We start from the raw sequence: 26545 nt of genomic DNA, 5'->3' as shown, positions 1-26545 counted from the left end.
AATTAGTTTATTTGAAAAGTACAAAGTGGCGTAGCTGAATCTAGGTCACAATCATTGGCTGGCTGTAAATACCATGATGACACTTACAGAAGTGACATCTTGACACAGTAACGCACGGCTGTTTTTGAACTTTAACTGGTGTGTTAATATGAGTAGCACGGCTGCATTTTTTAATCCAATTCTCCATATGGTTTTGTCCATTTTCCTGACTTTCCCAAAATTTTAGTTTTATGCATTAAATTTGTGTATTGCAACCACCATGACAAAAATGTATGACCAGTTTAATTATTACAATGTGAAAAGTATCAATGTTATGACATTTCTTTGTGTTATTACTACATACAAAATACAAAAGTTTATTTTCTACTTCTACTCAAACAATTTTCAGGCCTTTAGACAAAATATCCTAAAATGTTTTTTGCTAAAACAATTTATCTGATTAAAACAAAAAAACGTTCTCATTATAACATGAGGTTTGGTGTGTTATATAAGATTAAATCTCCATATGTTATTAGAACATAGTAATGACAAGAAAATATGCTATAATAACATGAAAAATATCTTGTTGAAATTAGAAAATTCATTTTTTAACTAGTAGCTGAGCAAACATCTTTTGTCATGTCCACACAAACGTAGGCCTATTTAAGAAACAGGTGTATTTCTGGGCTTTTATTACTCAAATTTCAAACAGTTATTGCTTGAAATCCAGTAATCCTGAACAAATGTTACAAACAAATGGAAAGACAAACTGTTATTTGCCAGTCTTGGTCTCGACAGGTGGTCTTCTTTTGTGGGTTACCATCAAAGCGAAGTGGCAAAAATGTGTTTGGAAAAATACACCACCAAAGCCCAATATCATCTGAAATGATTAAGGCTTTAAGGTGGGTCTTGAAGAGGGTCCTTGTGTTAAAATGCAGGTTTGATAACCTTAATTGTTCCAGTTTTATGCTTACATGTAGCGTGAGTTTTGTCTTAGTTTGACAAAACTCATGATCAACATGAACACAAACTGAACTGTAGGGGGAAGAACAGATTTTTTAGGGGCCCAGCAGCTCTGTCCCTCTCAGAGTTCATCTCTGTTTTCACTAGCAGAGAGAGGAGGCCCGCCACCGTGAGCAGAATGAGACACAGGTCGAAGCCCTACATCATCAGTTTCCTGTTCACGTCGGTGTTTGTCTCCGTTTCTGTCCCAGTCTGTCTCCACGGCCTCGTCGTCCCAGATGGTAGAGGTCTCCGTGTCGCTGACGTAGCCGGGCTCGCCGGTGTAGTGCGTGGGGAAGAGCAGCAGAGGCTCCACGGAAAATGCTCTCAGGTCCCTCTGCTCGAAATACAGCATGTACTCGTCTCTGAAGAGTAAGGAAGGTCGACATGTACATTTACTCAAGTACTGTTCCTACTACTTCTACTCCACACAATTCTTTCTGAATTGTAGAATGTGGTAGTGTTTTATTCAATTTGCTGTTTTTCCTTTTAATTATTTTAACATTCGTTCATTTATTTTATGTCATTTAGAATTTTGTACTATTGGTTAGACAAAACAAGCTTTGTTAAGGTGTCACTTTGGGCTCTGGGTAATTGTGGTAATTTTTACAAACTAAATAATCAATCAATAAATAAAGAAAATAATCAGCAGATGCATCCATGATAACAATAATCATTAGCTGCAGTCCTGTATAAAATAGTTCACACAGTGAAATGCTGTGTACACATTAATACATTAATAATAATAATTTATAATATATTGATCCATAATATAATAGTAGCTACCATTATTCTGCATTGAGTGCTTTTACATTAAATACTGTAAGTATACTTTAACCCACCTTGGATAACTATGACCTGGATGACAATACTGTAAGTACATTTTCCCTATACTATTTGTAATTTTCCTTAAGCTTTCAAATTCATGACTACATAATATAGCATTTTACAGTGTGGTATTAGTACTTTTACTTAAGTAAAACATCTGAATACTTCCTTCACAACTGATGTATATACAGTAGGTGAGACTCACTTGGGGTGCTTGTTGAACATGATCGGTAGGAACTCGTCCACTGGCAGCATTTTGCTCAGGGGTTTTGCCAGCAGGAGCTTCTTGGCCCCATTCAGTGACACGACGTAACCCAAAGTCCAGTAGGAGTATCCTGGGTGCACAAGGTTACTGACTCCCTTCACCCAGTGCTCTGGCTCCTTCACCTGCAGCCGCTTACGGCCTAAATAACTTCACGAGGACAGAAAAGTAAGTAACGGGTCTGTGGTGCTTTAAATAAAACATCATACAAAAACTGCAACAAGTCACTAACATGAGATCCCATTCAAGTCCCACTCTCTGTACATTTTCCATAATAGTCACCAGCCTGCTGCAAAATCTGGGCTCAAATCTTACATCGTCCTCCAGCACAAGCACCTGCTGCAGTTCCTGCTGCACCACCTAAGGGGGCGACACAAAACAGCCTGAGCCTCTGCAGTGGCATCAGACCTCATCATACACTGCCACATCAGCTTGTGTTTGGTTCATAACAGTATGGTTGTACCTGTTTCCAGATGTTGTAGTGGCTGAGAAAGCAGCCAATCTCCCCTCTGGTCAGCACGCGGTCTGAATATGGGTCTTTGTACCCAGGCAGCATGTCTATACCCATGGACTGCAGCTGAGAGGAGTTCAAGGTTCTGTGGAAAACACGAACAAATATATTTCCTCTTAATTACAGTCTATATTTTTCTGACAGGGGAAGTCTAATATTCTACTGTCAATATGCAAAATATACTCTTAAAAATTATTCAAACGGTCCTCAACTACTTTGTTCGTTTGTGTGTTTTCTAATTAATAGTACCGTTCACAAATAAAGAGCATAATGAGAGTGGTAGAATTTACGGCACATTTACTCATACATTAATGTATCTGAAAAATTTGAGGTTGGAGTATTTTCCAACTTTACATGACATTAAATCGTCATATCTGTCAACTGCACTCCGTCTCCAATTTTTTGTTACTTTACAGATGAAGATTTTACATAAAAAATACATAAGATGAATATACAGTTTAAAATGCTTTGTTATAACTGCAGCTCATTCTACCTTGAAAAAAGCAGTTGGCAAAACAATCTCAACTCACTGCCCACTTACTTGCTTATTCTGGAGTTTTCAACCGTATCACATGGTATCACATGTACTTTCCATGTTTCTGAGCTCCTCCTGGACTTCTGATCCAAGGTGATATAAAAGTTGGCTTAATCTACAGGACCATTTGATTGGTAAAAAGCTCTCGCTTCAGTTGTAGTAGAGTATTGTTACATTTTGGTAATACTTTTTAAGTATCTGAATGCTTCTTCCACTGTAACTGTAACTGTATGTCGTACTTGCCATCCACGGCTTCTGACAGTGTAGTGTTGATACCGAGGACAGCCAAAGTACTCAACATCCTGTCCCGCCGATCTGAGCGGCGCTTCAGATTGATCAGAAAGATCTAGAAGTGAAGGAGAATAAAATGACTGTTCACTTGATCAGCACTCCGTAACTGGAACATATCTCTTTAGCGATTATAAATATCTCTGTACCTCATCAAATCCCATCTTCCCTGGTTCTTTAGACAAAGTGTGCACATAGCGTGAAGGCTCCACGGTGTACGCAACTAGAAAGTAAGATCACACATGCCACATTTCACATGAAGTATAGTGAATGTGCACTTTTGAGAACAGTCCTTTGGTTTCAAGGGAATTTCTTACATCAGTTTAACATCTAACTGATGTGAAACGGTCAGAGTGGGAAATGAGAGGCAGTGGGCTTTAACAGAGGAGTGAGACATGTGTCAGGGCTGTGAGAGCAAGAAGGACCAAATATGCTCATACAGGAAATACTGAGCAAAGACTGAAGAAGAACCACCACAGTGTATGTGCAATTAGAGGAAGTGCTTACTGAGTGCCTCTGTCAGCGTGTGGGTAAAACTCTCCTCTTCTTCCTCCAGTGTCTGGTCTTGTTTAAGGGGCACTGGTAAATATCCATAATGGTCCTTGTTGCACACATACATCTGAACTCCTGCAGTGGAGCAGACGGATCAGGTCTCAGTGCAAACACCTTATCATTATTTCAAATGCCGTGACAGATAGATTTCACCTCTAATGGTTACCATACCATGTGGAAAATGATGTAGTGATAAAAGTCTGTCTAAATTAAGATATATAGACTTGCAGATATGATTCTGCTATTATTAAGGAGAGTGATAAAGTTATGAATTATCAGTCATAAAAAGGGTTCATATTTATATGTGCAATGATTATATGAATTTAAATTATATCATTCTATGATGACTTTCTAGCAAACTTCTGTTTCTACATTTCATATGGTATAGGAACTATTACTTTAATTATTAACTTTAATTTACTTTTACCTATATTTTTACACAAAATACATTAATCAACACCTAAATGTAGTGTGGTTTCATTGTTTGCATTAAGTCTTGATTGCTACACATAAGGATTAGTACTAGTGTAAGCACAGTATATACTGATGTATATAAACAGACACTAAAACACAAATTTTATTTCCATAAATTTACCAAAGAAAAACAAGAAAAATGCATCATTGTAATGCCATCAATTGTTCAAAGTATGCATTCTGTTGCAGACTCTGGCATCAGTTCGACAAAGGTCTGACCTGCTTGCCTTGCAGAGAAAGCGAAGACCATGATGTCGTCTACGTCGTAGGGGTAGTCGGGGTGAGGAGGGTGAAAAGCCAACGCTCGGCTGGCTCTGCGCCTCAGGTCCAGCAGGTAGATGGAGTGCACCATGGGGACTGCAAAGCAGCCCTGCCGCTTCCATCTACGGATGGGAATATACTCTGGGGTGCGTCTGTAGTAGCCCTGTGTGTATCAGAAGATCAGTGAATATTCTGCACAGCAAGTAAAGTATATTCTGTTGTGGTCTCTAAAAACCTTACCTGAGGAGTCACGCCACACCAGAAGTTGGAATACAGGCCTTTTGAGTCCAACATGGGCGCCACAATTGTCAGATTCTCTGCTATCATGTCAGATAGCACCTGACGGTTTGTCAGCAAGTTGTCACTGTCCACAAACTGAGGGACAAATAAGAAACATTAGTAGATACAGTGGTGGGATTCTTCATTCTTTGTGACTTAAGAGGCCTTTTACTATCTCACCAATATGTAGTCTGTCCAAAGTCGCCGGGCAGCTCTAAGTGCTGCCTGCTTTAACTTCATCACATGAGTGAACCGAGAGTCGGGCCAGTGTTTGGGACCCTGCTCATCTGCATAAGAGCTGAAAGAAAGCGAAAGTAAGACTGTATCCTTTAGGATCAGAAGACCATTCGATGTCAGGTTAACGACTATTCACATAGTCTATTAATACTGTAAATATGATTAAACAGTATCAGGATAGTGGATAACAAATGGAGTTGCTGCTTCAGAGATTATTTTTTGTAGTAGTGATTCACCTTGGTTGCTCCATGGTTCTCCACTCCACCGAATGGTACAGGTGTTGAACTCCTTCCAGCCACTCCTGAAGCATGGCTGTGCTGTTGTCCACACTGTGGTCAGAGGCTGCCCTGAGATCACAAGGAACATTACTGAACACTGACTTCACCTCTCTCCTTACTTCTCTGGGCTTTCTTTCTTTCTTTCAACTCTCTTTATGTAGTTTTCTCACTTGTCTGAGAATTTGTTTATTGATGAACAGTATTGCAGAATGTGAAGAATGACATTTACAAAGTGCAGTTAAAGTAGCAAAAATGTATTACTTATGTTGTCATTGATAAATCACTATCATTAACACTATTGCTCATTCTTTTTTGTCAGATCTCTAAATCAAATCAGCACATTCTCATTACTTGAATTCTTACAGAAATAAAATCTTCTATAAACCAAAAGGGTAAGTTTTCGTGGTCTTTCCAGAAATATTTTTGAATCAAATGATCAATGCAACAAATAAATGTAACTTTACCAGATGACAATGCGGTCCTTTGGGTAGTCCAGCCTGTCGATGCATCCCAAGAAGTAGGGGAGGCTGTGTTGTGCGTTGCGTGTGAGGATGGTGATCAGCACTGTGGGCTTCAGCAGCGAGGACTCCCGCTGGGCCGTTTGGAGGATATGATCAGGTGGCAGCTCCTCTGTGCTGCTGTGCAGGAATAGCTTCCCTGCTAAAATCACACAATAAAATACGAATCCCACTAAACCAAGAGGCATATTTCCAACAGGGCACGTTGATGTCTCCGTAGGCTCAGACTGGTGCAACTGAGGGACAGACTCTCACACACACATGATAACTCACACACACACACACACACGTACACACACACACACACACACACACACACACACAGGGAGAGAGGGAAAGACAGAGAGAGATTGAAGAAAGCCTATACAGATATTAGAAAACTTTTATTATTATTATTATTATTATTATTATTAATAAAGAGTATTGTAAAACATATCAACAATGTATCTATAATGTTTTTATAATCAATTAGGCCTATTTGCTAATTTTGTTTATTTTTTCACGTTTATCCTCAATTTATAAATTTGTTTTATCTTGCTTTTAATTCGTAAATCTATTAAAATATATAAATATATAACCTAAAAAGATGTGAATAAGAGAGAGAGAGGACTTAAATTAATTTACCTTAAATGTTTCAGTAATTGTGTGGACTTTGGGCCTTTTCTTCCCTGAACCGAGTCTTCAAGGCAGCGGTCTGGGTCTGACAGGCTGCGCGGAAAACAAAAATGAGTCACATTTTCCTGCCGGACGACTTTCACGGTAGCACGCCGACAAACTGAAAAGTCTTCTCACACATGTCGTGACAACAGCAGTGTGCCCAGAAGGTTAAAGAGGCAGTATTTTGAGTCTTGAGATACGATAAGTAATTAAGATGTCGGACGTGTCAAAGAAACCTCCACCTGCGAACTGGATCCTTCAGCATCCAACGGTGAGTGTTGGTGGACCAAAGTGCTGCATTCAGATGTCTGACGCTAAACCATGTAATAACCAGAGTTGTTTTTGTTTTGTTTTTCTCGTATTAGTATCAGCAAATGAAGAATCTGGAGATTGGAGACAGTGCACAGGTACATGCAGCTTTCCTTGTGTACATGGATCTTGCTGAGGGTGAGTTTGACAAGATTGTGGAAAATTTTAGCAGCAGCCATCACGTTTTTGTTTGTTTGTTTGTGTAATAAGCATAGAAGGGGAACATTTCATAGGCTGATAATCCGGATTTGTTTCTCTTTTATTTATGATTTTACATTTATTTATTTATTCAATGGATCAGTTGTGTTTTCTGTGAATTCTTATCTCCCAACATTGTGGTTTACATATGGTCCACACACTTAATAAACTTACTTAAATTAAGAAATGTGAAATCCTTTAATTTAATTTTAATTAAATACATTGTATCTGTCTTAAAACTTTCAGTTAAACATGTTAAAGGCAAAAAGTAATAGAATCAGCATTTTAGTGCCACCATGTGCAGTGGGTGTGTAAGTGTAGATTGTAAACATCATCTTTGCTTATTAAATCTCCCTAATTCATAAAACAGTTACAAGGACATGAATATGATGTTCTAAATGGTACAGCCCTGCCCCTTGTACATTTACAGTATGAGACCGAGACATCTCATATGTACATAGACGCAACCGAGTCATTTTAATGAAAATAAAGGGTTAACTAGGGTAAAGCTTTACTCACATAATGAAAATGTAAATGTTATGTATTCAAATATTCCAAAATAGATACTATTTCACAAGTATTTGGCCAGCATATTTTAAGAGGTTAGTATGTATGTTTTGTTCTAAACCCTCCATTCATGCATTCACTGTACATAATTCAGATTTGTCAATGCACATAAGTTACATAGCATATAAACCTGTGATCCTTGAATTGGTGTCTAGTGCATGGAGAGTTTGTGCAAAAATAGGCCAGCCCGAGAAAAATATGTCATAAACAGGTGGGGAAAAGGTCTGAAGAATCTGTATTCAGTGGCGAGTTTGTCTTATCAACAAAATACTTCATCCCTGTAATAACGTTTGGAGGAGACACTACAGTTAGCCATAGACACACTGTGTTTCTTGTTCTCCGCAGTGCGTCGGTGGAAAGAAGTGTCATGTGTCAAGAATCCTGAGCTGCAGGTGGTTTTGCTGGAAGGGAGGGAGAAGGAAGGAGAACCCATCCAGACAATTCTTCCGTTGCCTGCTCACAGATCTCTGAGCCACAAAAGGTAATGAGACACAGCAGAAGAGCTAAAACTTACTGTCACATCCTTCTTTTGGTTTTACTGTCACAAGTTGTCTTCCCAAATTTCCCAAACTTATAGCTTCCTCCTCTCTGCTGTGCAGCATACGTCATGTGCTGGACAGAGGCTTTCCCATGCTGTTGTGTGCTGTAGCTTCTGACTCCACCCTGGTCTACCAGAGGATGACGGATGGGTTGGTGACACCTGACCCTCCTGTAGGCCCCTTCCAGGATGTGGGACGCCGGCAGCACCGGAAGAGACGGCAGCAGCGCTGAGCAGCTGTAGTGAGAGGACACCTTGGTGGTATTGGGGAACCATAGAGGAGCAGAATGGGACAGGATGTCAGCCGGTCGGTCGGTCTGTCTTTGTAAGCTGCTCCTTAAAAAAAAAGTCAAAGGTGAACTGACATCATGGCAATGGGTGCAAATACTCTGAACCACAGTGCCCTTCTAGTTGCTGTGAGGCCAAGCCTATGATCCCCTCTCAGTAAGAAACAACTGGTAACATCATAACAGTGAAGTCAACTTCAGTTTTGGCTTGTAACTCCTTAAAACCTTTGCCTCATTGTCACCAGGTGAGTGAGTGAAAGCGTGAGTGTTAATTGAATAATTTGCACATGAGGTGAAGAGTTAAAATTGTAAGAGTTAAGATTATACAGTAATTAACAAGAAAAAGAGATAGTTTTGTGCATAAATGCATAATTGATTTCCTGTTTTCCTCACTTCTAATCGTCTTGAACCTGTTTACCTCTTACTTTAGTTTTACCACACACAAATTAATAGACCAACATGTAAGGCTGGGATGATACAGAGACTAATTAACTATGTACTGAGGGGAACATTTTACAGTTGAAAAATAAACTTATCACTGCTCTCTGGTGAACAAACTGTGATGGCGACACTGTTTTTAAATGACGTCAGTCATACCTTGTTAGCCTTTCTGCACTGTTATTTTTTGTTAACATTGAAATCTCTATAAGATAAAGCACGTGGGAGAAGTTTGCCTTCGGGTATTTCTGAAAGAAAGGCTTTCTACTTTATAACCAAGTAGTTTTGGTGCCTAAACTTAACCAAGTTTTACGGATTTCCAGCAGAAAGCCCTGATGGAAAACTTCTCCCATGTGCTAAGTTAAAATTGCCTCATTATATCAGATCTACCATTGTATTAGCTGGGCTGTAATTCATACTGGCATTGAGCTGTCCACTAATGATCTTATCACTCAATTTATGTGTTTAGTGAGCTCCAGTGCACGGTTGCTGATGCTAGTTTGTTTGATATAGTGCCTATATACTACCATTTGTTCATGCACTAATGAGGTATCAGTTTGCTGAGATGCCATGAGGATATAGTTGATGAAATAATTAATCTGGCTGGTTGTTTTCTTTAAAGTAATACAACAGTGTCAGCTGTGTGGATAAGTTACTGAAAACACTTTTAATTTTTCTAGAAAAACAAAAATTCAACATAGAAACCAAACACGACAGTCTCACACTGGTGAGCGAAATACATAATCAGACTTATATGTGATGTAGCAGTGTCCACCCTGTTGGGTTGTCATGGAACAGATACCAAAGCAGGGGACATCAATAACCCTGCTGTGTGAGTGCACAAGTATCTTTTTAATGGTGCAAGGAAGGATTTGACAACATAAGATTACAACACTTCAACCCTGAGCCTTATTCAACATAAATACTCTACATTATAGCAGAAACAGACATGGACAGACAAACACTGTACTGGCCAACGTACTGTAGAAAAGAGGTTCATACTGTGTCTTGGAATGCAGGAAGTTTCCAGCCCCTTTTCTTTTCAGGGAGGCATTCAAGGATGACATATTCAAAATGATTCAGATAGAGACATTGTTTTCACTGTGTCCACAAGAGCACTGCTTGCATCTGGTATTGAAACTTTATATTTGCAACAGTCAGAGTGTTTCAAACGTCTACCGAAGGTCTCCGTGACAGCCATGTACATTGGCCTTCCAGGACTTGTCCAAGCAGGGAAAGAAAAGCAAGTGTATCTTCAAATACCAGGATCTAGGTCATCCTGTGATGGCATCACTAAGGAAGCAAACCTAAATGTTCTCTACCATTGGAGAACCTTGAAAACGTATAAATACTGAACCATCTTTGATTTTGGTGGTCATTTTTCTCTTGGTTGATACATGAGCTGGAACTAAAGTTGTGAGCAGGAGGGCAAAAAGGTGCTTGATTCAAGTTAGTAATCCAATTTTCCCAGGCATGTACATACAAGGGACAGTCCCTCCCCCCCGGTCATGGTAACACATGGTACGGTCCACCCGTAACACTGGAATAACAGCTCTTTCATACTGGGACTGATGGACAAATGACCATAGTGCTATGTCATATCTTCCTCCTCTGAGCAGTAGTCCCGGCCCTGTAAACAAAACAGAGATGTTAATGTACATCCCATTTTTATCCTAATTTAATGGCATATTTATTTCTTATTTCTAAGGCTTATCTCAGTTAAATTGGTATGACAAAATCAATATCATTCCATCATTGATATATATCATGCTACTGCAAAAATAACATGTAAAATATTCAAATGAACAATGAATGAAATGGACTGTGTTCCACGGTTTTGCTTTGCATCAGACCCAGTTATTCAAATGCAGAAAACAATACCTTCAATAAGTCATTTTGTTGATAATCATTTCATATCATCACAATACTGTATCATGGCACTGAAAGTAAATAAGTAATGTCAGTATCAAACTGACCTAAGGATCAAATCATTTTTAGCTTCGCTTACTTACCATTATGAAAGTGAGGAAATTAAATCTCACACTACTACACTACAAAACGGTAATGATGAAACAATAAATACTTCTTTCTGTACTCGCCATATTATACAGATATTTAACCAACATACAGGGACACATTTATTAAAAAAGAGGCCAATTAATTTCCATTAGTAGCCTCAAAGAACAAAAATGCAATGCAGCTAACAACATAAAAACACCTTTTCATCTGTGTTGACTATAGGGATGTGTACGTGCATGCAGCAGCATTATCTCTGACAGGAAAACTACATTCTGCCTACCATTCAGCGTTGCACTTTATCACTGTAGTTTATACAAAATGGTGGAATGGCCTTCTCTCGCTACACGTAGACGGTTACATTTGTGTGTTTTTACCTACAAGGCACTCCTGTGCAAATTACCCAGTTATCTTTGCAGCTTCTTAACTTTGCGGTCAGCAGTTACCAAACACGGTCCAGCTGGGTCCCCGGGGTTGTTTCCAAGTTAAAACTGCCTTTTCATATTGTGCACCCTCAATATGGAACTCCTTACAAAAGATTGTCTGGTTACAGGTGCTAGTACCACTTAGGGAGTTAAAGTTACTGGTTGTAGATGTCCTTAAGGAGAAGTGTAGATGTTTCCCATTGGCTGAACTTTGTAAGTGTATGTATAGGTGTCTTGGAAGATTTTTTAATTTATTGTATTGTATCCCTCTCCTTTTTTCCTTGTATGTGTACACGTTCCTGGCAAATAAAGCTGATTCTGACTATTTGTTTTGCCACGGATAGATACTCATTTGGTGTGCTAGTGAGTATTTCCGGCAGCAGGGCGGTGTGTGGGGGATCAACTCAAAATAAACTAGAGTGCCTGTGCTCAACATGTGTAACTGTGTGGCTCATAGATGTGTTTCTAATAGTTTGAAAACAACAACAGAGCTTCATGCCACACAGAAATAAGCCATATGAGGCATTCGATACACGTATAATCAGGAGTGGACTGGTAATCCATACCGGGCCCGGTGGGCCGACGCACCTCTGGGGTCGGTATAATGTAAATTATTTATTTATATAACTGTTAAAAAAATGGGCCAACATACCAGCCCACAGAGCATGGAAAGCAGCCCATTGGTTCATTTTCTGTACTGACAATGGGCTGGCCCAATCACATCTCTTACTAGCCACTAATCCCTCCCCCTTTGTTTCTTGCGTCGTGAGACTGCTGCCGCCAAATGTGCCAAAATAACCAATATGTTTGCTACCAGGGCTGCAGTAGTTTTAACATCAGCTGAAGTACCTGATATTATGCAGCCAGGGCCACAGGATTAAAAGAGAGGCAGAGGAGGAGGAATTTATCAGCGAAGCAGAGGGACAGAGTGAAATGGAGGAGAGGGGAGGTGAAGCGGTAAGCATGGAGTAGCTCAACCTGTTGGGAGGGAGCAGGGAGGTAAGGTCATAGGTGTCATCTACTCTGGGGACGCTAGGGACATGTACCCACCACTTTTTGAAATGGCAGATGTTGTCCCCATCACTTTTTGAAAGCACATTTTCGAGTGGCCTTTTATTGTGGCCAGCCTAAGGCACAACCATGCAATACCCATGCTGTCTGATCAGCATCTTGATTTGCCACACCTGTGAGGTGGATGGATTATCTCTGCAAAGGAGAAGTACTCAGTAACACAGATTTTGACAGATGAACAGTGAACAAAATTTGAGAGAAATAGGCCTTTTGTGTACATAAAGTTCAGCTCATGATGATTGGAGGCAAAAACAAGTGTTGCGTTTATAATTTTCATTATAAAATTTTAATATTAAGTGAGACTGTCACCTACTGCTGGTGATCACTCACTGCCAAACAGTGCAGCATAAGATATTTGATATATTGTTTGTGTAGCACAGTTCTTTAATGCAGTCTCAACTTTGGCTAACTGTCCTAATGGCTGACGTTATTTTGTCAGCATCACGTTGGCTAATCCCACACTGCTGTAAAAATTAGGCCTACTTGTACTTGAGTATGAGTTGTGTACTCCGTGCCACCTCTTATCACCAGGGAGTCATTAAATGAGAGGGAATGAGTACACTGATCCACTTGCACTGGTGCACTTATCCAAGGCACTTCCTACTTAGCTTTATAGTGGTTTGGGGAAATATTACAGTATATTTAAGAGAACTGCAAGGACGGTTTATTGGTGAGGAGTGTCCGACCGATTGTTGTGGGCTGCCTGGACCAAAAATGCCAGAGCTGATTTTTTGCCCCAGTCCAGCCCTGCATATAATTAGATTGTGGAAAATTCATTGTTTGGTCATTGTTTGGTCTTTTCATGGCATTTGATTACAATGAGAAAAATGTATAGCCTTATACCTTATACTTGATTGCCCCTCATGCCATAAAACAATAAAACTCCTTAAGAGGCCCAGGCCATATAAGTAAACCACTCCTCTCATCAGTAAAACATGTTTTCAATAATACTACTTTAAAAATTGCACTGGACATGACAGGTTGAGGCTGTTTTGAGTTATTGTTACGTCATCTGCTGTGTCCTCACTCGCTACGGATTTGCTGCAGTGATAGGATTAACCTCCCTTATGTCACTTAGCAAAAAGCAAAAAGTGATGCTCCAATGATGGGTTGTCATTCCTTACTTTTTCAATTTTCTCATCCAACATCCGGAAGAATTCTTGCTGACTCTCTGAGGAGTGGATGCTCCTGCGATGACAAAAAGCCCAACAGGTTACAGCCTTGCAGTATAACTTGGGACGTGAGTTCAGGTGATGACTGGACGAAAATTGACCAAAGGTGCTACTAATACGCAACATGTAAAAAGATGTTAATGATATTGTAATAACACCATCATTCAGTGTCACTTACAGAATCTTTCCATTTCCGTTTGACCCTGTTTCATCTATGTGTTGACCTTTACCAAGGAGAGCACTTTTCTCCTGCAGGACATCAAAGCAAACATGTACACACAATCAACCATATGATCAAAAAGTTGTCTTATGTCACGTTATTCAGCAGAAAGTGAAAATACAGCATGAGGTAAAAACACACAATTAACTAAGTTCTGAAGTTGCCTTATATATCATTCTATAATTATATTTCAGACAGAGCTGTTTATATTAAATAATTCAACTATGAGTAAAATCTAATACTGCAAAAATATTTATCTTTGGATTTATTATTCTTATTTATTTATTCTATATATTATTAACTATTAATGTTTGCACGGTGCTCTAGTATCGGATTAAATATGTCATGACTCATTTTGATTACAAATTGATAATTTTTACAAACCAATAAACAGGATCCACATTTAAACACATTATAGACATAAAGTAGAATACAAAGAATACAATAGGTTCACTCACAGTGCTGTCCTGGCCGTCCACTCCTCCCTCTTCTCCACTGATGTACTTTACTTTCTCCACTCCTTTCATCTTGTACTCATCTGTGACAAAGTGGGAGACAGAGAGGCAGAGAGGAGCACATCTCCCCTTATTAATACGTGACAGCAGAAGCGGGCAAACAGGACGACCCACTCACAGCCGCTCTGATCGGCACAATCCTGCGGGTTAATAGCCCTCACAGTTCAGTACTTGGCAAAATAATTATATGCTTGAAGTCTCATGCTCCAGACTAAATCCTCTCTTAACAATGCTTGGCAAGCCGCAAACACATAAGTTGTCAGCCTGATTCTCCTCTTTTCTCTGCCTCTCCATCTTTTCTCTCACAGATGCACAGCCCTCTCTCCGAACGCATTTAGAAAGGAGGAATTAAAAATACAGTTATGATGCATAGTAACCACGGCCTGATGGACACATCACATTGTTGTAACACATCAGATTAATGCTGTCAAGTTCTTATTATAGCTCTCAGATAGTTTCAGTTCATCTGTAGTAGCTTTAATAACAGTGCATTGCCCCTGGGGCACTTTCTTTTGATTCAGTGCTTTGCTCAAGGGCACGTAGGCAGAGGTGGGATGTGATACCAGCCATCTTTCAGTCCACAGCTCACAGCTGGTTGGTTACTTTACCATTTGGTTACTGGCTGGCGACTTTTACCTCTAGGCCATCTGAGGTGCTACCTGTCTTACACATGACGGATGTGTCTTGCACATGATGGTAGCACCATGCACAGGTGCAACTGTTCGACCGTTGGTGTGCACCTGTGATTAATGAAGCACTAATTAAGGTGTCTGTGAAGATAAGTTTTCCAAGGAGGGTTAAAATCAAGAGTAACTGGACATGGTTGAAGGCTTCTTCAGTTCTTCAGAACTTCTTGCATCAGAGGCAAAACATCTTTAAGTATCTTCAACCAAGTCCAGTTGCCCTTAATTTAACCTGTGAAATAACTAATTAAAGGTTTCTATTAGAATCTGACAGCTTGCCAGTTTACTAGTGTTTAAAAGTCCATCCCAGCACTTGTAATCACTGCTAACTATTTTTCAAATATATTTGTATTTACAGTGTATCATCATTAATGGTAGTATTATTATTATTTTATTGAAAGCACAAATTTAATAGCCCTTTAATAATGTGTGTATATATATGTGTGTGTGTGTGTATATATATACACACATAATATTTTTTTATTCCAGCAGTGACAGTTTTTTTTTGTGTGTTTTCATTACTTTAAGGGGGTGAGCAGTGGATAAGACACATGCCTTTGGTGTGAGAGACCAGGGTTCAACTCCACACTGTGACACACTTAAACCCATATAGACCCATATAAACCCACATAGATAGTAATTGTAAGTCGCTTTGGATAAAAGCGTCAGCTAAATGTAATGTAAATGTTATACAAAAGACATGTAGCATATATACTGTGTTATTTAATAAATGTATTTATACAGAAAGCTGAAATGATGTATAAGTTGAGTAGTGTACTAAATTAAAACAATTTTGGTAATCAATGGTTTGAGTCATATTTCAAGCAAAAATGCCAGTTACTGATTATCCACTGTGATAATTATTTACTTTTACATAACTGTAAACTGAATATCTTAGGTTTAGAATCTTAGATAAAACAAGAAATCTGAAGATGTCATCTTGGGCTGTGAGAAAATGTGACAGGCATTCTTCACAATTTTATTACATTTTATAGTCCAAACAATTACCAAAACGTCACCTTGGCTTTAATGGATAGTGAAATAAATTGTTCCTTGCAGCCCTAGACAAGATTCAACTCATAGCTCGAACTGTTTGGCCTCTCCTGCACATCTGCAGGGATTATGTGACAGCATCAGGACCAGAGAGCTTAACAAGTCTCTAAAAGCCAATTCCAGCACTAATCAATACTTCTAACAACTTTCAAAACTCTTGAAAATATGAAGGCATCATCTACACAGCGGGTGTTATTTTTTGAATACTCATATCAATGTAGATGTGACCTCATCTTTGTCTGTCACAAAGGACCTTCCCTCAGCAGTGAATGACATTGATGAATGGCGGCAAATACCTCATATTGATCAATTAAGGTATTGAAACAGCACTTGAACATAGCATAACATCGGTGTGTGCAGTAAACGGACTGACCAGAGAGAAGGTCCCCGTTGCTGTAGGCTTTACTCTGGCCCTCCTCGTCGTTGGGCACGGCAGACACCTGTTTGGCAGAGGTGCAGCCCATCTCCTCCTCAGCTGCTCTCCTCCTCACCCCTGAGCATTACAGGCACACCTGTGGGCAGGTATGAGACCGTGACAAAGTGTGGTTAGATATGTAGATCCGGAGTTCACAAACGTTATTTTGTGAGCAAAGAGATCCCCTATGCAGAAGAGCCTTAAATCACAGACAGTCCTCTTGCTGAATGTTTTGTCTCTGGGGAAATCATCTGAGTAGCGTCTGTGCTAATAGACATCCAGGGGAGAGTGTGGCCTTTGTGATTATCATAACCAAAAGAGCTCAAGTGCTTAGGAAGTGAACTAGTCTTCATTTCATGGGGGGGGGGGATCGGTCGTTTATCATAATCAATTAGTCATGAAGCGCCGCACCCCAGAATTAAAATACTGTGCGTGAAAATACAGTACAATAGACGGTTCCGCCGGGTTTGAGTAACGCACACGCCGGTCTGGAAAATACCCATCAGAACGTGCGCACGGCGGTGCCAGCTGCAACGCAACAATAAGGCCTTTCAAACTGATGCCACTGGGCCAAGCCTCCGGGTCATTTCTATTAGTGAATGGGGGTTTTCTGTGGCGCTCAGGGGATTAAACCGGCTGCGCAAAAGTGTTCCTGGACCCGCAGCAATGTGGCGAACATGTTTGACCAAATTACTTTGCAGTGGTTTGCATTAGGCTATCGAAACTGCATACGAATTGATCACCATATGGTATGGCCCAGCTGAGTCCAGCTGCAGGGTCCATTCCACTATCCTCCCGACTATTAGCTTTCATTCCTACATGTAGGAAGCTGCAGCTCATAAACGGTGCATCACTGGGCTGTCTCCGACTATTTTAGTCAAACAAATAAGAAACAAGCGGTGTGAGAATAATATTTATTCATTCATATTTATTTAGAGCTGCAAAATATCAACCATCGTCTCATTTCACAACACCGGGGAAAGGGTTTCTCAAACAAGTAATAACAAAAGATGTGACAGCAGCCATTCCTCAGCCAGCAGGAAACGCCGACACGACATCGCATACACGGAACCAAATAAACAAACAATAGATTACACAATAAATTTCCAACAAAATGCAGGGCAAATTTACCTTTCTGGTTTATCCATGTTTAAGGGCTCCTTCCTCTGGTCGTAGTTCAGAGAGGCTTCACTTCAGACGGAGATCCCAGACAGACCGCATCTGCACCTCCCGGCTCAATACAGGCATCAGCAGTCGAGATGCAGTCAGTCCGTCTGCCAGCTGTCTAGTCGGACTGCTTGAGCTCATGGCCTGATACTCTGTTAAAGTGATCAAACAGCGCCTACTGGTTAGAAAATAAAGCAGCAAGCCAAACAACGGCTAATGGGAATTTTGAAAATAGATTTTTACTATTACATTCACCGAAAAACACAAACAATCCACTTCATTTTCCATGGGAACACGCTTCCTACCTCTGTATGCGGTGGAAATTTGACTACGAAGTTGCATTTCATCATCAGTTGCCACTCGGGCCTAATTCACCAGCGCACAATGAATTTCCGTCCAGCTCATTCCTTCTGCATCATCAAAGTTGACAGCAAAAACATACAAAGTTTCTGAAGTTCTCTGTCTATGACAAAACCGACGGGTGACGCCGCCGATTATTGACCTCCACCAATATGGTTTCACTAACAATGATCGCTCGGGTATCGGACGGACTGCCGCTCGCTGCGTCAATACAGGAGGATGAACAGGTATGAATGAAAGTTAGCTTCCCCCCGTAGCCTCTCTACGAAGAGAACTACACGCCAAACTCCATTCAAAAATGGTGATGTTTAATGACTGCTAGCGTACCCGCGAAGGTGACGAGTAGACCTCCCAAAAACAAGAATAAAGACTGATTTTAAAATGCGGTATATTACGAGATAGTCAATAAAGAAGTAGTTTATTTGAATTAAACTACAACTTAATTATTAAATGTAAAGGTAAGTAAACAGTAACGTACGTAACTTACCATCACCGTGTGTGAATTATTTTACTGAAAATAATTGTGGGAATAAACGAAGGACATGTGATTAAAAGTTAGAGAGTATTAAAAAATGTTTATTGTACAATTTGAATGCCGAAAAATATTTGTAAAAGGTTTCAGGCTTTACAGTCAGAATCAGAAAGAGCTTCATGGCCAAAAAGTATTTACACGTAGGAGGAATTCGCTATGGTGCTAGAAATAAACACACAATTGACATAAATAGATTTAAATATATGTAAATATGGAATAAACAGATGCAAGTTGTAAAAGAATTATAGAACTATGTGTAAGAGAAAAACAAAACAAAGTGGCAGTAATTTACATACATGTGCATTACTCTGGATTTGTGCAAACATATTACTGGGGGATAGGATTTATATAAATATAAATTTGACAAAATATAAAATAAGGAATATGTGCTACTTGTGATATTTAATATGAATGTTGATAAGACTTTATTTATACAACTTTATGTGTGGCAGCTCTGACTACAACCTGTATTTAATTGTCTTTGTCAGTCAGGAAGAAACCTCCAGCATTACCAGAGCCAAGCCAAGCAGCTGTGCCGTAAACTGAATGCTCAGAGTCCAGACCGCTGTACCCTGGAGGCCGGGGACATGAACTTTCAGTAAGTTGCCACAAGCACCAAGTACTGTTGTTTATTTAGTGTATTGTCAAAGGGAAAAATCCAACCTACACACGTTACTTTGGATATTGTACAGTTATGTTTGGTGAGGTTTAGTTTGATACACATATTACCAGGAATCAAAGTTGTTATAAATAACTACTGATTTGGACTGAACCTGTGTTTCTTGGTTTCAGCTATTTAATAGCTAAGGATGTATGCTACCTGTTCCTCTGTGAGGCTTCATTTCCCAGAAAGGTTGTGTTTGCATACCTTGAAGACCTCCACAGTGAGTTTCATGACCAGTACGGGAGAAGAGTGCCCACAGTAACGAGGCCATACTCTTTCATCGAGTTTGGTAAGACTGTGATCTGGCCCCTTCAAGAAACATTGTGTTTTTCACTTTCTGCACAAAGGAGAAATCTCTTTGACTAAGCTTATATCTCATATACTTTGTTCCAGACACATACATTCAGAAAACAAAGAAGTCATACATTGACAGCAGGTTCAGGAGGAACCTGGGCAGTATTAACACAGAGCTGCAGGATGTCCAGAGAATTATGGTGGCAAATATTGAGGAAGTTCTGCAAAGAGGAGAAGCTCTTTCTGGTAAGTACAGTAATGATATATCAGTCCTGGCCAGTGTACCTGCACAAAATACAAGGGACAAAACTCCAAGAACCCCTGATCATAAATTGCAGTCAATTACAATTTTTGCTGTTACTAGTGCTTTTGTGAAAAGTTTTGTCAGAGATGTTGATTTTACTTTACAGTAAATTTTATTGACAGTTTGTAGTGGTGTTTTTGGATTTCATTATGTTCTAAGGTGTCCCAGTTCATTGCTAATATTATCCTGTTCATCACATCTTGATTCTTATATTTCTCTCAGCTCTAGACACAAAAGCCACCAATCTATCCTCCCTGTCGAAGAAGTACCGCAGTGATGCCAAATATCTAAACACCCGCTCCACGTATGCAAAGGTGGCTGCTGTGGCCGTGTTCTTCATCACACTAATCATCTATGTGCGTTTCTGGTGGCTCTGATAGACTCTTAAACAAGGACTATGACATAAGGGAGAGGGTGTTCCTTTTTGCTAAGCGTTTAAACAGATACTGTTACATTTCTATTACATACCAGGATGCCTTAAAGTGGTCATATACAGTCTATCCCTACTGAAGGTAGAAATTCTGCTTTGCATTATACTGCTTGATATGTATTCAGCATAAACTGAGCCATAGGTCTGTGATGGGACTTAAATTTCTTCTCTCTGTATGGAAGCAAATGCTCCATGGTGAGTTCACGTAGCTCTGTTAACTGGAATATTAAGGGCGGGGTGTTGCTAAATTAACGTTTACACACTGGTATAGGGAGTTTCAGCATTAAGGAGAAACTATGTATGCAGAGGTTTTGTAAAAAGTCTTATTACTGTGATAAAATGTTTATTGTTCAGAAAGTTTACATTGTAACAAGTTCTTATTGAAAAGATTAAATATTTATCAAATTGTAGTTTCTATTTTACAGCTGTTTTTATGACAAGTAGAATACAAGTCTTTATGGTATCTACACACTTATAAACCAGCATGTCCGTGGTCTCATACACATTAACCCAGTGAAGCCAGATGATGTTTACACAAAGAACACATGAGGCAGAGCAAATAGTGTGGAGTCACACCTATGTAACTCTGGAAGCTGCTCTGAACAACAAGTGTGATGGTGGCCAGTGTCGGAGTGGCTCTGCTGGAAAACTGAGACTGTGCTCTAGTGCTTCTGGTGGCTGAGCAAGTTTAGAGTAAATAGTCAAATGGTGGTATTGACAGGCATGAATACAGACTCCGAGATCAACTGTCAATCGATCCGATTTTAGACATCAAAAGAGAGGTGCGCTCCTTCTGTCCATGCTCAGATGACACTTGTTTTCTTCCCACAATTGTAAGTTGATAGAAGATTCAGACTATTGACTCCTGGGTTGTAGAGTTATTCACACCACTGTTACAAGATCAGAGCTCGTGTCTCTTTCCTGTCCTTCAGTGTTCCAGATGGATGTTGGACAACAGACTTATGCCACCAGATCAAAGTCGTCCCTCTGAATGAGAAACACAGTGGTCATTTGCGTATCAGCATTATGATTTAGCCCAAAGACATAAACAACAGAACTTGGTCATTTGCTTTGAAACTAAACAATTACAGCATTTTCACTTCAACGCCTGTTGGGTAATATATGTGAGCAGGTCCCGAAAACTCACCTCATCGTTATAATTCATGACATGCTGCTTGATCTTGGAGGAGTCCACCCAGGTGACAAAATCTTCCATATTTCTGAAACAGTCACAGTAATAAGTGTCAATATTTGATTACTTGAGACACTTCTGCACATGCATCAAAACTGTTCATTTATTCTGTTTTTGCAAAATGGACAGCTTGTGTGAAAGGCCGTTTGCTGCAAAAGAAATCCAAAACAAATTAGATGAAACAAACTAGACACCAACCTTGTGACTAGAAATGCCGGGTCTGTGACGATGTCTGGGCCAACGCGTACGTCTGAGACGGAGTGAAGGACAATACTGCAAAACAATTTCTACCCTTGGGTGTGTAGACCAGGGTTTTTCAAAGTCTGAGACTGTGGGCCTCCCCTCAGACAAAGCTTGGGAAACGGCACCCCCCACCACATCTTTAGTTTCGCTCAGTTCCTGGATGCCAATGGGATCATGATTGTATTATTTGATCCCATAGACACTCAGCATTTGAGCCAAAATAGCCTAATATTGCTGTTTGACATATCTTCTGACTACACCAAATAGTTTTAAAAAAGATCTGTCCTAAGGCATTTATTGGTTTCTGACTGATGAGGGGAAAACAGTTCCCAAAAACTTCTTTATCTCTGAACTGTCACACATGTAGGCTATTATATGTGATCTCCTTTTGATAACTAATGCAATAAGTCATGTAATATTGTTTCACTTCCATTCACTGAGCCTCCCCTGAAACAGTTTGGAGCCCCCCTAGGGAGGCCCGCCTCACACTTTGAAAACCCCTGGTGTAGCCAAAACTAACAAATCTCTCAGGCAAGACATAAAACTTCACTCCCAAAAAATAATGCGTCCTAAAGAGAAAAAAAAGGAACATAAACTTTACACATGCAGCAATGAAAGATACGTCCTTGTTCAATGAAGGTGATGGCTGTTTTCAGGTTCTGAGCCATGCGAAGGTTCAGCATGATGCTGGGCAGGCGCCTCCTGCAGGAGTCACACAGGTGATTGGAAGCACAGAAAACAGACTTGTGATATGTGATCACCTCAAGGACTCTAGAGAGAATTGTCAGTGGGATGATTTACCTGCAGAATGAAGAAGCTGTGACTTTCTCCGTGAGCGACAGATTCTGTTTGGTGGGAAGGAGGCCGATACTGTACCTAAAGAAAACAGTAAAATAATCAGTGTGAGATCCTGATTTAAAAAAAACAAACAATAAAAAACAAAACACATAAACCAAGACTGTCCAAAATAACAAAGGAAAACAACTTAGTCTGTCTCTCTTTGGGTTACCAGGCATCACTGAGCCAAACATGACATTTATTCATTTAGCTGATGCTTTTATCCAAAGCGACTTACAATTGTTATCTATGTGAGAGGTCGCACGCCTCTAGAGCAACTAGGGGTTTAGGTGTCTTGCTCAGGGACACATTGGTGGATGAGTCACAGTGGGGAATTAAACCTGGGTTTCTCACACCAAAGGCATGTGTCTTATCCACTGGGTCATCACCACCCAAAACAATGATAACATTGATGATCCAGGATAACCGGCCTCACAAAGCTGGTTATCAACCAGCTCGGTTAACTCTGGGTTTAGTGATCCAGCTACGAGCGTGTGCATCTGAAAATTACAATCAATTACAAGTGACATCAGAACCATGAGCTGAGAAGTAAATAAGATATGACGAAATGGTGATACACCCGCAGGGAAATTTGGTCACAGAAACAGCAAAAAGTTAAATTCAGCTTGATGAAGTGTATATAATATGATCTAGAGCAGAATGAGAAGCTGTAGAAACACTGGAAACAATTTACAAATATTAAACATAAGATGAAATCTAGAAACATTTGCTTAGTTTTATTTAACCTTTTGTCCTTTGTCTTTAGAAATAGAGCGATTTGTTTTTACTTTTTGCCTGATGACGAACAAACAATTATGAATGTGTGAAATACATTGTGATGTATTAAAAAGTTATAATCTGTAACATTTCTGCATTAAAATGTCTAAAAAAAACTAGATCTATGTTAAATATTTTAGTTGACAACACAAGACAAAATATTACTTATTAGTCCAACAGAAATAATGCCCGCTGTGCGTCTGGCTCGCAGCCTTTTATTTCACAAAGCCCTCGCCAATGTCTGGGAGCCTCTCACTTGGTCACTCTCTTTTTCTCTTTTTAGCTTCCTCCATCAGTGTCCTCTTTGCCTCTGCCATTAGCTAATGTAATGTCCACAGAGGATGCTGAGCCCAGTTATGTTGCCTACTTGCCCGGTGCTGCTTTCTACCAGCAGCAGCATAACACTGGCTGAAACTTGGGTGACAAGCTATCCAACAAAGTTAGACAGCAACTGCTGATAGAGCACTTACAGTAACGTTACCAATGAATGTTCGATTGGGTTACAAAGTTATTACTGACAAGTCCAACAGCAGGAAGGCCAGCTCGGCATCTATTGTGCATCCTGTCAGCTCTTTTAGCTCACACCAATGAGTAAAAGCCAGTCCAATATTTAGTCTTGTGCGGTCTCTTGCTCGATCACTCTCTCTTTTTCTCTTCCACCATCGTCTGCTTCAGGCTCTTCGCAGCCTCTGCCATGATATCCAGACTGCGAAGTGAGCTAGCCTATTCTAAAGAACTTATATTGTATATTATATACTTCCTGTTTCTTCTTATAGCTAGCTTGCATAAAAGTCATGTTGGTGTGTGATGTGGTGCCGTAAAGTATTACGCCGTTGTGGTGATAGGTTTCCTACCTGAGATTCAAATGTTAACAGTGCAACAGCAGGCAGAGTGCACACCAGTAGGTAGGCAGATAGGCCAGCTTATTACAGTCCTGCGACAGGCACAGATACTGGATTTCCTTTTTAATTTTTGTGTCAGAGTATTTGATTTATTGATTGTTGTCAGGATGTAAAGTCAATTTCAACAAATATAACAAAACTATTCTGAAATGAACTGCCTACCCCAGCTTTAAGTGCAAAGAGAGCAGGAAAACCCACTAATCTCACTTAGTGGTACAGGCCCCAAGTATTTGAAAGTTATTAGACAGAAGATTTTGTCATGGCAAACAATATCACATTGAGGAACTCACAGTTTTTCCAGTAGCCGATGTGTGCTCTGAGCTCTGAAGCCATCCTTCTCATCCAGGTCTCTAATTTTCTGGGCCAGATCTCTAATGTTACGACTCAGCTTGTTGTACCTGAAACAAAGGAGAAAACCCCCCACTAATTTAATATCAAAATCTCTGTCTTTACTCTTCACTGGTCAGCTGATAAACCTTAAAGCAAGGAGAATAATTAATGTCACACTTTTCTATTCCGGCTTTCATACAATAATAAAAGGGGATAGTCGACTCAAATTATGTAATCACAACAAAGGTTTCAAAAGTTACAAAATTTAAAACAGTCTATATTTAGACTGATACATTAGACTTTATTTAATCTTGTTGGCAGTGAATGAAGACCCGCAACCCTGTACGCAGGATAAGCGGTTGATGATGGAGACTGAATAAACAGAGATTTTTTTTGTTTTCAGTTTCAACCTAAAAAGAAACGTTGAACGTGCATTTAACTGTAACCTGGCTAAACTATTCCTTCTAAAAGACTAATTTAAACCTTATGTTATACAGTCTATGGCTTAAACACAGCAGAAGGCTTACTTGGTGTAGTCCTCCCTCTTTTCGATGCGATACTTCCGCAGCACTTTGACCTCGTGCAGGTTGTTGTCCACCTCCCAGTTGATGAAGTCCACCTTCTTCAACAGCTTCTGTTCATGGTACTTTAATTTACGAACCATTTTCACACCTTTCGCTAGCTGAATCCCCTATATTTACAAGACACCCTGCTTCACATGTAGGATACGGTGGAAACACAGGAAACACGTGGTCTTTTTCTTCTACGGCGACAATTTAAGGTTGAACGTCACGTCAATGTGAACTACAGCGCCATCTACTGCGATATATCTCTACACATTTCCCCCACATATAATTTTTTAAAGTCATCTTTATTGCAAAAATAGGTTGCAATCTTTTTATATACAGTCTATGGTTACAATTCAGCAGTGACTTACAAAGACAGTATACAAACATATAAAACACAGATAAAATAAGATAAAGTTTTGCCAGGGGAAGCTTGTGGGTCATTACAAAGAGAAAGAGGACCATATGTTGACAGTTATAACCGCCTTTTTGTTGTTGGAGCCAGAAATCAAATCAATATAATGCACAACTTCATGGAGAAAAAGTAAAAAATTAAATTTTTTACTGCTGAATTTACATTTATGAATGTGGATTTTTGCCAACAGTATTAATAAATTTATAATTTCCCCTTCATATAAAACAAGCCTTATAGTCTTAGGTGTCATTTACCCAGGGACACTGGGGACATGTCCCCACCACTTTTTGAAATGCCTGATTTTGTCTCCATCACTTCTTGAAATTTTTTTTTTAAATCTTCTGAAAAATAGCTTGCAACAAGAAATGTTAATTAACAAATTAAAATGCTTTGAGAAAGGATATATAGGGTATAGAAGAAACAAATGTGCATTGTCCAAAAAAAGTAACTTAAAACTAAAAAATTATTACTGCATTATATTTCATTCACATGCCACCTGAATTTTGTGTTTCCCTGCATACAAATAAAGACATTTCCAGAATGCAGGAAATTAAGTGATTAATGCTCAAAATCTTCTGGAAGAGGAACCCCAGACATCCCTATCACAAATTTCAGCATTGAATGTTTCTTCAGAATTGTGTAAAAAGATCTTTTCGTCTTGTTCTCATGCCTCATCATGTCTTTTGAGCTAAGTGCATCGTCACACCCCTAATCGGAGCGCTGATGTCACCACTACCTTTCAACACAAGGTGACGCCCTTGCTCATTGTGTTTTAAAAAAATATTTTGCCCAAAACTTTATTGAAAACATTTGTCAAAACATTGGTGACACGAAAACCAAAACCGGAAATCAATTTCATCATTATGTAAAAAATGTTTACATTGATCAAATACAAAATGTATTTCCAACATCCAAGTATTAGAGCAGTCCTACAAAAAATACGGTGTAGATGTTTAATGGACTA

General features: G+C 39.5%; 5 protein-coding genes across 7 annotated transcripts; 2 read left to right on the top strand and 3 right to left on the bottom strand.

Annotated features, from left to right (window-relative positions):
* Positions 1 to 39: 39 nt before the first annotated feature.
* On the bottom strand, positions 40 to 5555 carry LOC119903010 (procollagen galactosyltransferase 2-like). Its single transcript, XM_038719401.1, has 11 exons — positions 5445 to 5555; positions 5152 to 5269; positions 4933 to 5067; positions 4651 to 4855; positions 3913 to 4032; positions 3555 to 3628; positions 3357 to 3463; positions 2535 to 2667; positions 2304 to 2431; positions 2015 to 2221; positions 40 to 1346 (listed from the first exon to the last, which is right to left on the bottom strand). Exons 1-11 carry the CDS (start codon positions 5516 to 5518, stop codon positions 1064 to 1066), a joined length of 1584 nt encoding a protein of 527 aa, XP_038575329.1. The 5' UTR covers positions 5519 to 5555; the 3' UTR covers positions 40 to 1063.
* A 1203-nt stretch (positions 5556 to 6758) lies between these two features.
* On the top strand, positions 6759 to 9123 carry tsen15 (TSEN15 tRNA splicing endonuclease subunit). Its single transcript, XM_038718413.1, has 4 exons — positions 6759 to 6932; positions 7027 to 7108; positions 8081 to 8216; positions 8335 to 9123. Exons 1-4 carry the CDS (start codon positions 6876 to 6878, stop codon positions 8504 to 8506), a joined length of 447 nt encoding a protein of 148 aa, XP_038574341.1. The 5' UTR covers positions 6759 to 6875; the 3' UTR covers positions 8507 to 9123.
* A 704-nt stretch (positions 9124 to 9827) lies between these two features.
* Positions 9828 to 18173, bottom strand: zgc:55943 (uncharacterized protein LOC406337 homolog). Of its 3 annotated transcripts, none has more exons than XM_038718415.1 (7): positions 18041 to 18173; positions 17700 to 17887; positions 16527 to 16665; positions 14361 to 14440; positions 13861 to 13931; positions 13635 to 13698; positions 9828 to 10628 (listed from the first exon to the last, which is right to left on the bottom strand). In XM_038718415.1, exons 3-7 carry the CDS (start codon positions 16615 to 16617, stop codon positions 10590 to 10592), a joined length of 345 nt encoding a protein of 114 aa, XP_038574343.1. In that variant the 5' UTR covers positions 16618 to 16665; positions 17700 to 17887; positions 18041 to 18173; the 3' UTR covers positions 9828 to 10589. The 3 variants fall into 3 exon arrangements, with proteins under 3 accessions (XP_038574343.1, XP_038574342.1, XP_038574344.1); XM_038718414.1 differs by having other exon boundaries at positions 17991 to 18078; XM_038718416.1 differs by having other exon boundaries at positions 17985 to 18041.
* Positions 18174 to 18183: 10 nt separating this feature from the next.
* sec22ba (SEC22 homolog B, vesicle trafficking protein a) lies at positions 18184 to 20681 on the top strand. The gene is made up of 5 exons (XM_038718411.1): positions 18184 to 18322; positions 19116 to 19225; positions 19420 to 19580; positions 19685 to 19831; positions 20112 to 20681. The coding sequence occupies exons 1-5, from the start codon at positions 18248 to 18250 to the stop codon at positions 20264 to 20266; spliced, it is 648 nt and encodes a 215-aa protein (XP_038574339.1). The 5' UTR covers positions 18184 to 18247; the 3' UTR covers positions 20267 to 20681.
* imp3 (IMP U3 small nucleolar ribonucleoprotein 3) lies at positions 20648 to 25356 on the bottom strand. The gene is made up of 7 exons (XM_038718412.1): positions 25128 to 25356; positions 24561 to 24668; positions 22556 to 22630; positions 22377 to 22456; positions 21710 to 21761; positions 21467 to 21539; positions 20648 to 21306 (listed from the first exon to the last, which is right to left on the bottom strand). Exons 1-7 carry the CDS (start codon positions 25262 to 25264, stop codon positions 21280 to 21282), a joined length of 552 nt encoding a protein of 183 aa, XP_038574340.1. The 5' UTR covers positions 25265 to 25356; the 3' UTR covers positions 20648 to 21279.
* Positions 25357 to 26545: the final 1189 nt, after the last annotated feature.

Source organism: Micropterus salmoides, unplaced genomic scaffold, assembly GCF_014851395.1.
Source record: "Micropterus salmoides isolate LMB-PRFRI ecotype aquatic unplaced genomic scaffold, ASM1485139v1 Ms_hic_scaffold_14, whole genome shotgun sequence".
In the NCBI taxonomy this organism is placed as follows: Eukaryota; Metazoa; Chordata; class Actinopteri; order Centrarchiformes; family Centrarchidae; genus Micropterus; species Micropterus salmoides.
This window is presented reverse-complemented; position numbering and strand designations above follow the sequence as displayed.